The 13,027-nt window shown below is 33.7% G+C and overlaps 4 protein-coding genes across 4 annotated transcripts; all 4 read right to left on the bottom strand.

Moving 5' to 3' along the window:
• Window positions 1-1,391: 1,391 nt before the first annotated feature.
• RO3G_07638 (uncharacterized protein) lies at window positions 1,392-2,429 on the bottom strand (the record flags this gene model as incomplete). The annotated part of the gene is made up of 5 exons (XM_067662228.1): window positions 1,392-1,429; window positions 1,481-1,984; window positions 2,038-2,207; window positions 2,267-2,303; window positions 2,360-2,429. The coding sequence occupies 5 exons, from the start codon at window positions 2,427-2,429 to the stop codon at window positions 1,392-1,394; spliced, it is 819 nt and encodes a 272-aa protein (XP_067518329.1).
• Window positions 2,430-7,746: 5,317 nt separating this feature from the next.
• Window positions 7,747-8,762, bottom strand: RO3G_07637 (uncharacterized protein; the record flags this gene model as incomplete). The annotated part of the gene is made up of 2 exons (XM_067662227.1): window positions 7,747-8,680; window positions 8,731-8,762. 2 exons carry the CDS (start codon window positions 8,760-8,762, stop codon window positions 7,747-7,749), a joined length of 966 nt encoding a protein of 321 aa, XP_067518328.1.
• A 477-nt stretch (window positions 8,763-9,239) lies between these two features.
• Window positions 9,240-11,278, bottom strand: RO3G_07636 (uncharacterized protein; the record flags this gene model as incomplete). Its single annotated transcript, XM_067662226.1, has 2 exons — window positions 9,240-10,813; window positions 10,957-11,278. The coding sequence occupies 2 exons, from the start codon at window positions 11,276-11,278 to the stop codon at window positions 9,240-9,242; spliced, it is 1,896 nt and encodes a 631-aa protein (XP_067518327.1).
• An 864-nt stretch (window positions 11,279-12,142) lies between these two features.
• On the bottom strand, window positions 12,143-12,932 carry RO3G_07635 (uncharacterized protein; the record flags this gene model as incomplete). The annotated part of the gene is made up of 6 exons (XM_067662225.1): window positions 12,143-12,157; window positions 12,203-12,366; window positions 12,412-12,533; window positions 12,602-12,637; window positions 12,685-12,691; window positions 12,776-12,932. The coding sequence occupies 6 exons, from the start codon at window positions 12,930-12,932 to the stop codon at window positions 12,143-12,145; spliced, it is 501 nt and encodes a 166-aa protein (XP_067518326.1).
• Between the last annotated feature and the right edge of the window lie 95 nt (window positions 12,933-13,027).

Raw genomic sequence — 13,027 nt, 5'->3', positions numbered from 1 at the left:
TTCTAATAGATTGGATTCTCTGCCGCTGCTCTCCTTTAGCTAGCTATTTTTTCTTTATGGGCTACCCTCTTTTCTTTGTCAAGCTGTTCCTTGTCTATTTCCTAATAGATTGTGTTAGTCGTTATCCCCTTTAGCAAACATTCTTTTTTTGTACCTGTTTTTCCATGGCTACTGCGTTGTCACTCAGTGTCATTTTTAAAAGGTAAAAAAAAAAAAAAAATAAAAATAAAAAATGAAAAAATAAAAATGAAAAGCCACTTTTTTAATATAAAACAACTGCATAAAAAACATTAAAAAATAAAAAGCACAAGTCTACAAAGAGTATTAGACCATATATTTTTGTACACTGAAATTGATACCCTCTTTCTTTTCCATTCATAGAGCTTTCTTTTGTTTTTCCTTTTGATTTATTCATGTATCATCTCTTTTATTAAAACACAAAGCTTTGTCCTGACCGATTTTTAATGTCCGCATTCAGTGTGTTCCTGTTGTAGAAAAAAAAAAAATCGAAAAAGTAGTTGTATAAAAAAAGTATGAAACTTGATCGTAATAAGCTCTCTTCATCCTCCCTTCCTCCCCGCTCTCCCTTTTTTTGCACGACAAGAGCATATTTATAAAGAAACGAGGAAGTTACCAAATATAGTGAGTTAACTCAGCACTTGGATATTGTGTATACGCAAGCACGCCACGTAGTTGCATTTTACATATAAATTACGCCACAAAAAAAAAGTTTTTTTTTGGCCAATGAATTAAAATGAATGTGTTTTATGAATAAATTGAAGTTTTAGAAGTGAGTTAAAAAAAGAAGAGAAAGGGGGGATGCCAAGAGGAAGAGATATATGCAGGGCAAGTGCACGGCCAAAGAGGAATAATTTAGTATGGTTTGCATGAAATTTATCGCGGAAATAGGGTGTAATTTGAATAAAAAGACCGAATACCAAATTTGGCATATAACAAGTGTGTACAGACAAAGATCGGCGAATTGTCACCAAATTCTATTATATTTTACGTGAAAATGATTATTTTGTGTTCACTGTAACACTTGGGTTGAGAAAAAGAAGTAGAGATCAGTAATTATTAGGAAATGATCGCTTTTTACATGTAAAAGGATTCCCTTTTAAAGTATGTTTGTTATCTTTTTCTCACAGCGCCCCCTCATCTTGTAGTCATGAACGCGTTTCGTGTGGGGAGTACAAAGAGATGTCAAAATGACCAATACGATCGAGAGGAAAAAAAAAATAGATGATGTTTATTGGGTAATCATGTTTTTATTATAATTTTGTACAAGAAAAAAAAAAAAAAAGGTTTGCTATACACATATACAAAGAAGAAGGAAATAATATTTACTTGAAGCCAGTACTGTAAATATATTGAGAGGGGGGTATAGCAATTCATGGTAAATAGAGTAAGTTATCTTGTTCATAAGTTACTAATGAATTCATTTAGATATTTTGATACATGCTTAATATAATTAACTTACAGTTATCTGGATTATAATAATTAGCCAAGAGCATGGGGTTCATCAGGTTACTATAGGCTTCTGAGATTGGCACAATAGGAAGTGCGGGTTGATTGTTATCATACATGCTCATAAATAATAAATTTGTATTCATATCATTGTTGTTATAAGATTCAAAATAACTGTTTGATGATGGTTGAAATGAAGTTCGTTCTTGTTTGACTAATTTCTTTTTTTGAGGTCGTTTATTATCTTCTTGTTCATCTTGTCGTTGTCTCTTTTGAGGATGTTGTTTTTCTTGAACAACAGCTTGTTCTTTTATCGATTTAGGTGTAGGTGGTGGTGAAAGTTGTGCTTCACTATTTGTGCTAGAAGTTTTATTTTCTTGGACTTTTTCTTCTGTTTGTTGTCTTTTTTTGATACTAGCGGAGGCTTGCTCTGCTTGTTTTCGAAGTCTTTCATTTTCCAATCGTAAAGATTCGATTTCAGACATAAATTCAGTTTCTCTCTTTAAACTCGATGAAACTATTAAAAGTTTAATATTCAGGTACGAACGAATTTTTTTTTTTTTTTCTTACCAAATTCGAGCGATTTAGTAACAATGGTTGCTTTGCTTGGTCTACGAACAGATTGCAGTGATGGAAGAGCATGAGCAAGTTGTTGAAATTTTAGGTTAAGATGTTCACGCCGTTGACGTTCTAAAGCATTATGTGCTGATCTTCTATCGTTATGAGCAGAGATATCGCTACTGTTTTATTTTGTGAGTTTAGGATTTAGATGAAAAAAAAATTTTTTTTTTCATTGTACCTTTCATCTAAAGTCAGGTTGGCTGATAATGTCATGTCTAAAATGGGATACATTTAATATAAAAGATAAAACAAAAAAAATATTTTTTTTTACCAAAAAATGTATTATTTGGGTTTCTTAACGATTGACCGTTGGTTGTGATTCTGAATTTTTCAGAAGGCATTATTTATAAGATAGAATAAAGAAAAAGAAAAGATTGATGAAAAGAGAAGAAAGAAAGATGAAGACAGACGAGCTGCTTTTTATATGTTTTATAAATGGGAGTACAAAAAAACGCGGCGGGGGAAAGAGGAGAGAAAGGTAAGCTGCAGAATCCAAAGAGAAGGGGAGAGGAGGGGGGGGGAGAGAGAAAGAGAGAAAGAGGTAACACGACTTTGTTTTATATATTAATGATCAACAATAGGTTTAAAGCACAAATTATTGGTTTATAAATCATGTTACCTTATTCAACATTTTCGCCCGAATATGCCGCTTTCTATATATTTCATATAAAAAAAGCGCCTTCTTTTTTAGGAAATTTGAAATGTCAAAAAAGAAGAAAGTTATCATCACCTCGGAGAACCAACTCCTTCCCCTCTCCCCCCAATTCTAATTTTACTTGGACGCCACATGAAGCAAATACATTTAAAGTCTTTTTGGATGCCTAGAACTCATGTAGATTGCATAAGTTTAGTTTTAAAGAAAGATAAAATAGAAAAAAATAATGTTTCTATTTAATAAACCCATTTGGTTGTAAAAGCCCTTTTTTCTTCTCGTTTTGTTATTTAATTATTAAAATGACAAAGGAATAACGTAGATATGACTTCAAACATGCATCTTATTTCCTTTGTTAACACTTGCATAACAAAGCAGATTCAAACAGACTTCTTTCCCCCCCAAAAAAAGAATCTCTTTTCAGCTGCGCGATCGATCTTGAACGGAACAATGAAGAAATAAATAAACGTTTCTTAATGTGTTTTAGGATTTGTACAACTTGCTGTTTTTATAAAGGACATTGTGAATGTGATGTTATACAGAATATTCTATTTTCTTTTTGTTTTCAAAAGGGGCAAGTATATTGTTTATCAACGATTGAGATTATAATCTTGATTTCAAGGCTGTTTTTATTTGGGGGAGGACTAGGAGGATGGAACAGGTGAGAAAAAGGAGTGTGGGGGAATCAAAAGAAAAATAAGGGGGTGGAGGACAAAGAGAGGTAAGGTTGTGCAATTTTATGTTTTTTTCCCTTTAATACAGCATTTTGTATACAAATTTATTAAAAATTATCTTTAATAAGACATTATGAAAGAGAGTAGAAATTCTGGATATAAAATAAAACAAGAGTGATGTATGATTCATCAACTGGCTTCATAATTAATCACCTCAGCCTTTTTTTTTTTTTTTTGTCTTTTATGAAAGGAGAATTCCCTGAGATATGCAAAATAAACTTTATTCCCTTTAGGCATATAGGATTGCTTGGTTTTTTATTCTTTTAAAAAAAGGAGCAAAGAGGAGTCAGAGAGAAAAAAAAGAAGTAGAGAGAAACAAAGGCAAAAGAGAGAGAGAAGGTTGATAGTTGTTGGATGCTAAATCATCTATACAAGATTGCTTTGAACATACAACTTGTTTATTAAGGACTTTTATTTCCGCCCTTGTCCCTCCCTCTTTCTCTTTCTCTTTGTCCTGAATCCTTTTTGGTTTCACCAAGTATAAAATAAAAGCTACGAAATAAGTTCATATAAACCTACAGTTGAATCAGACTCTCTTTAAAAAGCAGAAAGAAGAAATGACATCCATCGGGTGACTCATATGATCTCCCCCTCTTTCTCTCAGTCTTTATATAAACCTGCAGATAATTTATGTTTCCGCTATTATTAACCTTTCTTTTATTTTTAATAATAAAATCTGATAATCACACCAGTTTTTTATAGGGGAATTAAAGAAATAATTTTTTTTTTCTGCAAGTAGTAAAAAATTCCTTTTTATGATCCTTTTTACATTGTAAAAAGTATGTATACAACGTGGCTCATTGTATCTGCGCCTAAATATGAAAAAGAATTTTTATTTTGGGAGGAAAAAAAAAGACCTTGGATTCGGCAACATACAGCTTGTCTACACAAAAGGGTTCCTTTGAGTGTTCCCCTCTCTCCCTTTATAAGGAGGAGATGCACGGTTAATGATAAGTGCCAAGGTACTTTCAGGCTTTTCTCATTTGCTTAAAAAAGTCCTTTTTTTTTTGTTGTTGTTGTGGCAAGGTTGGGGAAAAGAACGCGTTCAATTAAAAAAAAAAAAGAAAAAAGCATACAACAGCTATCCTTAAAGGAAAAGTAAAAAAAAAAAAAAAAAAAAAAAAGGCTCTAGTGCAAAATAGATGAAGTGTTTTACATCATTTAAATAAAATACTGCATCAACTTGTATATTAAACAAACAAACAAAAGATATCAAAACAAAAACATTGTTTTGCACTAACATTTTGCAGTTAAAAAAACTCGACTCTGACGTAGAAGGTGTGTAACCCGTCTGAGATCAATAAAACACTCCCTTTCTTTTTTTCTTTCTTTCTTTCTTTTAAATCGATCATGTGTAAGCACAAGAAATGATTTGTTTTCTGTTACATTCATCATTCTATATCATGCAAGTCCAATCTTGGTTTAAAAAAATATCCTTACTGTCACTAAACCCTTTCTTCCCTCCCCCTTCAAATATTAAATGACAGATGCTATGGTTACACTTGTGACACCCATGCATTTGCCCTTTTGTCATACCTTTTATTATGAATCATCTTGTTCTAGAAACATTTTTATTCAAAATAAATGGGGAAGAAAAGAGAGAGAGAGAGAGGGATTGTGAGATGAAAAAGGGTTGGGGAACTTGGTTTGTATTTGTGTTGAAAGAATGGGACCATGTTCTTACCCCTAATTTTTCTAAATATAAATAAACATGACACAAACATTTTCCATATAAAGTCAAAAATCGAGGGTGCGCGGACGTATATATTGAATAGATAAATTTAAATAAAAAGTCTAAACCATGCATTTTTCTTATCCAAAAATGGCTTACTTACTGATCCACATGTCATACATTTAATTATACTTCTTGTGTACAACTACAAAATGATATTCTTTTTCTACAGACGCGCGCGCCGAACAAGAAAAAAAAAAAAAAAAAAAAAAACTGCGCTTTGTGTTTTGCTGATGGAACGTAGAGTGATATTGATCATTTCTTCAACTGGTAACAAACATTAAAATAACAGGTTTCACTAACAAACTTGATTATTTTATATATAAAAATTAGTCTTTTATAATTACAAATAACCAGTCAAGAAACAAGGAAAAAATAAAGTTTAATTAAAAAACACCAATTGCAACAAAAAAGAAGGTTCTTTTGATCCTTTATTTTCGGTTTTTTTTAAATGTTAGAAAGAAATGTAACACCCCCCGAACTCGTCCAGTTTGATGCACAGATAAAAGTAGATTGAAGAAATAATTGCAACATTGATACAACCACGAGGATATTTGCCATGAATGGACCAATGAGACTTACAAATAACAAGATGACTGAACCTACCGGATTTATAACATGAAAAGAGTCCGTAGGCCATAAATTAAAATAAAAGCTCTGCATTGATCATTGTTGCTTTATTCAACAACCGACACGTGTCATCTGTTTACCATGGTAACCATTGATATCATCGCATCCACAAAGATTGGATCCCCAGCAAAAAAAAAAGACAAATGGTTGATTTTGTTATATAAACAGCCTATTTTCAATGTCCCCTCTTTTTTTTTTTTTTTTTTTTTTTTTTTTTCTTAAAAAAAATACTTTAAGCTTAACATCAAATGTTCAATGAAACCATGCAAGATACCAACTAGATTACTTTTGATAGTCATCAAAAGAATTTAATTTTACAATAGTGCCAGTGGAACTTGCCAAACATTGCTCGATCATTGGAAGTTGAGGTCTCATCTCAAAACCAAACGTCAAGATGAGGATAAAGAACGATTCATTTAAAACGAGCAGATCAAGATAGAGACCAGTCATCCTGACTCAAGTATAAAATAGAGATATGTAGCCTTGATTCTTTAATAATATCATAAATTCCTACTGATAGGCTCACCTTCAATAACTAAAACAGAATAGATTCAAATACAAATCATCTTCATCACCGAATGCGCATCCAACGAATTGTGTGATTCCTACTGGTTTAAAACACAAAAGGAAACATAATATGAGTCATATTTTAGATTTTTATTTATTCTCTTAAAAATTCAAGTTTACAGCAAATTCGCTTTGTGCAATTCATTTTGAGAAAGATGTGTCCCTCTTTTCTTTTAGGTCACCTCTTCACAACTGTTAATTCAAAAAAGATGGATGTTAGGTGAACGCTGGCATTCATCAGTCATCTTCTATCAGCAAGCTACTCACATCTGTCACAAGCACCCATTGTGTTTCCTTCCTTAACCATACCAACTAGTCTTTTATTTTCATCAAAAAAATTGTCACTGTTTTATAAAGCCTTACATGATTATGCTTCAAATCTTTTAGGTTATCACAAGTATCCTATCTTCTAGTGGATGTACTGTTGATAGCCTTCAGCTTGAACCTCCTACATCATAAGATCTGACCCATCTCGATCATTTCTCAATCCTATTCCAGCCAATATGTTAAAAAGATTGCCGTCAAAGGAACCACCCTTGGCTTTATCTGTACCACAATCATTACAAACACTGCATCTCATGTCAGAATCACACCCTTTCCTTTCTTTTTTAGTGACCCGCATGGCACACTGACTGTAGTTATGATTAGACAACATACCAAAGCGTACTGTAAAGATGCTTTCCCTCCCCCTTTTAGTCTCAAAATGTGAATAAAAGATGGCTTGAATACAAATTCCACAACCCACTTTTTAAATATCAGTCTTGAATCAAGGATAGAGACGATCAGAATATATTCCTACAGCAAAACGTATTGTCTGTTTCAATACCTGCAATGCGCTCAACCAATTTTGAGGCCATCTTTTCCTTCCTCCTCTTTTCTGATCTCACGGTCGACAGATTCAATCTCTCTGGTATCCAAAAGAGGAAAAATAGATGGACATAAGGGGGTGCAATAGGCAAATGCAAGCAATTGAAGAGGATATGCAGCATCTTGACGCATGTTCAACAGGCTACCAAACAAGTACTGCATTGTTTCACTTTTGTCAAATACTTTGGACACATGTCTCTTGTGACCTTCTTCACACTCCCTATCCGACGGACAGGCATACTAAAGCAAGCCTAGTTGAACACTGAGCGACTTTTCTTCAAAGTGGTGCCAAGCATTTCATTCAAATTTAAATGTATCTCTGATCATTTGGGAAAGAGGATAGTCCAGTGGCTCATGATTTGCTTAACGATCATTTTGTCGTTTGGGGATGGATGTCAGTAGAGTGCTAGGACTTTAAATGATGAATACTGAATTCTTTTCTTTGCAAGTGATCTCTTTTGAAGACAGCTATTTTTTTAAAGTTCATCATTTTTATTAAAGTCATCAATGAGATGTGTAAAATGAAGCCAGTCGGATTGTAATAGAGGAGAAGAAGGTATATTGTTATTTGAAGAAAATGTTTCAGATGGAGTATAATTGTCTAACAAGGAAGGTATATCATTACACCAATCCACCGAATTAAAATCGATACTTGTTCCTTCATCTATAAACGCATTGAACGATTCATCCGAAAAGAAGCGAAGGAAATCAAAAGAGTCCTCTTCTGGTGGTGGTGGCAAGCAACGAGGACAGACAAAACTATCTTCTTGTTGTTGTCTGACTGTTTCTTGCACACATTTCATATGAAGCCAAGTGCGACACTGGGTACATTCAATCATGGTGCCCTCTGTCGAATTATTTGAACATGTACACTGAATGATGACCTTGACTTCTGTCTTGCGGTATTTACATCTTTCATGATGATAAGCAAGACCATTCCGGGTCTTGTAGTGTTTGTTACACGGCTCACAGATAAATTGACGAAGCGTGGATTTTTTATGGATGTTGGGTAGTGGTGGCTTTCGAGGTGACGCGTGTGGTGACGGTAGTGGTTCATGAGGATTGATACGACGGCTGAGTAACTTGAGTTCTTGAGAAGACATGGGCTCTGCTTTATGGATAGAGCCAATTGTTTTACCGCCCATCGTTGGCCTTTTTGTTTGCTCTACTTTTTCATGTTGGATATCTGTGGTGAATGTTTGTGGAACGAGTTTTTTCATTAAAGAGGTTTTTTTGGAATGATCACAAAAGACATGACGATAATTTTCTATTTGAACTCGCTTGTTGGTATGATTTTGTTCTTCTGTGGAAGATTGAATGGCTTTAAAGTTTCTTTTGGTTCTTAATCTTTGAGATGAGCCTCTTGTTAATTCAATTGTATTCTCTACTGAATCCAATGGGTTGGAATGGCTATGTATTTAAAGATTAAATAGTGTTCTTTTCACTTTTATTTCTTTTACTTTGAACTATCTTGTAAACTAGTTCTTTTCATGCTTTGTGAAAATAATGGTATTAAAAAAAAAAAGAGGGTTGGGGAGTACATTTTTTTTTTGAATTAAAAAAAAAAAAAAAATGTCCATACTCGTCACATATCTAAACATACATACACCTACATAGAAAGGGTATTTTTATAGCTAGGATGATCAACCCTCTTTTTTTATATATTTTCATTTGTTTATCTTTACAATTAAAAAATGGTTGCTTTATTTGGAAAAAAGTCAATAAAAGAAAACAAAAAAAAAAGGGAGGAGAGAGAGAGAGAGGATTTAGCTGTATTCATTAAGTAAAGGATGATATGAACAAGTAGTCATCATACATGTATAGTTTTATATATCAATGTGCGTAGATGTATATATAATTAAGGAACCCTAGAGATGAATGCATAAAAAAAAAAATAAAAAAAAAACATAAGTCATAGAGAAGAATATACAATTAGTGAAATCACTAGAGTAACATAGACATGTCATTGTTAAAATGAATAAAACAGTAGTGAATTATAAATGATGCCATCTTCTTGAACCAAAAGAAGAGGTATTTTATGCCTGCTTGTGTCGGGGTCTAACTGAGTTGCAAAACTATCCAATAATTCATGTCGTTCAGGCACAGTACAGGAGAGAAGTTGACTTGATTTGAATTCCGTCTGGATGGAAGGCACATCACCAAACCAAACGGTGAGGTCTGATGTAAAGTGTTCACCTACGAGAGACAAGACTGTACTGGATAATGATTGGATAGAGTCAACATAGGGAAAATCTTGAAGATCAAAGAATGGTTTAGAATAATCAGGAGGTGTCCAGAAGGCAAAGCTAGTCGAATTGGTACCGACAATCGTCCAGACGGCTGAATCCGAAACATCTTCAGTCCAACAATCACCATTTAAGGGTTGATCAGGACAACGACCAGCGTCGCCACCAACATGTCTTGATAGCAATTCATCATTTAAAGAATTCACTCGACGGCGATTAGAGCTTTTGACTGTAGTACTGTGTTGCTGATAGGACAGACGACGTTTACGAACAGCCATCTTGATGTCTTCGATTTCTGTTGTAAATCGACTCACGATCTTTCTCTCATCCGTCACTCGATGCATTCCGACGACATCATGAATACAGGCGAGATAATTAATAGCAGAAGTGGCCTGAGGCAAGGTCCAGTGGGTGACAGGGGGTAAAAAGAACTTGTCCTGTTCCTGAAAAGTAGACTTGTTGTATTGGGCGATGGATGGATCTTGAACGATTTGAAATCCGACTTTGTGAAGTTGAGAGACAGGATCACCCAGGGCTTCATCACCCCACTCACCTCCTGTAGGATAAGAAAGATCATTCACACGATTACCACCCATCACCATGCTACCTTTCTCTACTCGACGGATGATCAACACCGGACTGACCAGGCCGGTAGAGACACACTGTAATACGACAGGTTGATTATAATGAAGGGCAAGTGAGCCCTGATGGTTTTGAATGGCGATAGCAGGAGGAGGAGGATAGTGATCGATGGTGGGATGATGACTGAATGGCACTGGAGAAGGTGTGTTTGGAGAACGAGAGAGATCGACGATGTAGATGAGGAATGGATCCCAAGAGGTGGTTCGAGTGACAAAACAAGTACCTCTGTCCTTTTGTTGACTGTCAAGAGAAGAAACACCGAGATATTTTGTGGAGATGGTCTGAGCTCGTACACGATTGAATAAAGCGACAGTCGTGCCATGATGAATACAGAGATCCATATTTTTAACACTCTGTCTCTTCTTGGATGGTTTACTGATCACTTTGATAGGTTTTGAATGAAAGATACCGATCGGTGTACCTTGACCTGATCGAATCTCGACTTGAACTTGCGCTTTCCTTCGCTTTTCATCTGCGCCACTCACATGCAATTGCTTGGATACACAATTACCAATCAGATTACTTCCTTGATTTGCTAAAAGAACGGCAGAAGGTTGATCCAACAGATTGCCATCCTTGTACCAATCGATCGTGCCTTGATGACTTAATTTTTCACCAGAGATTTGAATTGTCAGATTCGGTGGATGTTGTTTTGCTGTCCACCAGTGACCCGTACCAGAAAGGATAGTAGAAGGAGGAGGACACAAGAATCTGATGGGAAAGATGAGTTTTAATGAGAAGTGAGTTATTTCACCACTTGCCTTTTTTCATTTCCATAACTCTTTTGAGCTACTTTACTCGTCAAAATCGTCAGTTTCTTTTCTCCTTGTTTGGTGGATAGATAATGTTGAATGAGATTCTTTTGTTGATGATTTGAATAAATTTTATTTTCTTGTAAATTAAATAGATTGGAATGATCGGGTGAAGAAATAGTGGTGGTTTGAGGTGAATGATGATAGATAACAGAAGGATGTATTGTATTAAAATCATTTTCATCTTCTAATTTTAATGTTTCTAAAAAACTTGGAGAGAATAAAGAAACATGTGGTAAAGATGAATTAGAAGACCAAGAGGATGGGATAGATTCAACTTCATTTGTTAATAATTCTGGATAATTCATTTTAAAAAAGAAAAAAGAGAAAACATTTAAAGTTTGTGTTTCAACCCCACAATTTATTCACTTTTTGAAACATGTTCGCCATTTTTTTTTTTTTTTTTTTTTTTGATTATTTTAGTCAGTCTGTTCTTATGATCAGAATCAGCACATGATCCTTTTTTTTAAATTCCCGTTTTTACTCTATTTTTTATTCTTCTTCTTTTTGTGGTGCATGAATGCATAAAGAAGAAAATGAGAGAATATGCCTACTCCCCTGAACCTGTTTTATAAAGAATCAATTGAATTTTGTTTTAAATCGTATTTCTTTCGTTTAACTTTATGCAACCAATGAAATGAATTGTGCATGAAACTGACCGCTTAAATGAAAGCATGAAAACTGTAAATTACTTTATATGGTCACCTTGAATCATCTCATAAGCTGAAGATCAATTTTTATTTTAGCCAATCATTTTTATTTTGTGTCTTACACAAATCACATGTCTTGTTCAACCAATCGCAAAACAAGATCTTCCTTCATGAATGCTTGGATCCTTTTTAAGCTCAGTGATGCCGTAGTGCAAATGAATGATGTTTAAACAATCGATTGCTTACTTCTTTTCATCTTACAATTGATTTCTCAACTTATTTCAATCATTTTGTCAGCAAAGAAAGATAGATAGCATCGACTGTGGACATCCAACAACAAATGAAACAATTCAAACCGTGTCCTTTATTCATCCTATTCAAATCAATCTGGCTTGAGATCATTTTGGTTGGATGGTTTGAAAGAGAGGGGACATTTTTATTCTTAACCAATCATCATCTCCTTTTGATCTGACTTTATGATGGAATTCACTGAAAGTAAAGTGGAATAAATAAGTGTGTTTATTAAAATGTTTGCAACTATTTAAAAGTGAATATAAAATAAGGATGAGTACAACTACTTACAATGGAACAAATAGTATTCATCGAATGAGATATTCTATCATCCTCAATAACAAATGAAAATCTAATTCTTCTTGTTTTATCGATAATAAATACTGCTCTATTTGTATCATGATTGGATTGAATTATATTGAAATGTCTAGAAACAGAGTGTGTTTGATCACATACTATCATATTTATCATTAACTATCAATCATCATTCTCTTATTTACCCAAAGGAAATGAAGGTGTGAAGCCCAAGGTGGAATTGATGAATTCCAAATGTGATCTTTCTGTATCGGTTGACATAGCGAGTGGTATTGTATAAAGTGATTGAAATGATTGGATATGATTACTATTAGATTATAGATTAAAGATCACTATTATTCTCAGAACATCACTTTTTTTTTTTTTTTTTTTTACTTTATCAACATTAAATCTTTGCATGCACTTTCTGTACTATAAACATGTTAGATTTTATTATAATTCATTCTATTTGAACTTACAAATCGCCTTTATAAAAAAATAAGGCAATCGCTTTATAATTTTGAAATAGATTGGATAATTGAATTCGTTGAATTTCTTTATTTACGATACATGCGCAATTAAAGTCTGGTGCAACCATGCAATCACCAAAATACTGTTGAACTGGATTAAACAACATAGTGCTGCTATCATCAAATGGTTCTATTTTTCTTCTTTTTTTATTTATTGATTGCTCTTTATCAAATGATTCTTTTAAAAGAACAACCATCTTGTTATTTTAGAAAAGAAAAAAAAAAAGATGAATGGATAAGTGAAAAAAAAAAAAATATAAGCAAGTGACTGCAAAATTTTGTAAACAAACAA

This window comes from Rhizopus delemar, genomic scaffold (assembly GCF_000149305.1).
Source record: "Rhizopus delemar RA 99-880 supercont3.5 genomic scaffold, whole genome shotgun sequence".
In the NCBI taxonomy this organism is placed as follows: Eukaryota; Fungi; Mucoromycota; class Mucoromycetes; order Mucorales; family Rhizopodaceae; genus Rhizopus; species Rhizopus delemar.
The sequence above is the reverse complement of the archived record's forward strand: the minus strand, read 5'-3'. Positions and strand labels throughout refer to the sequence as shown.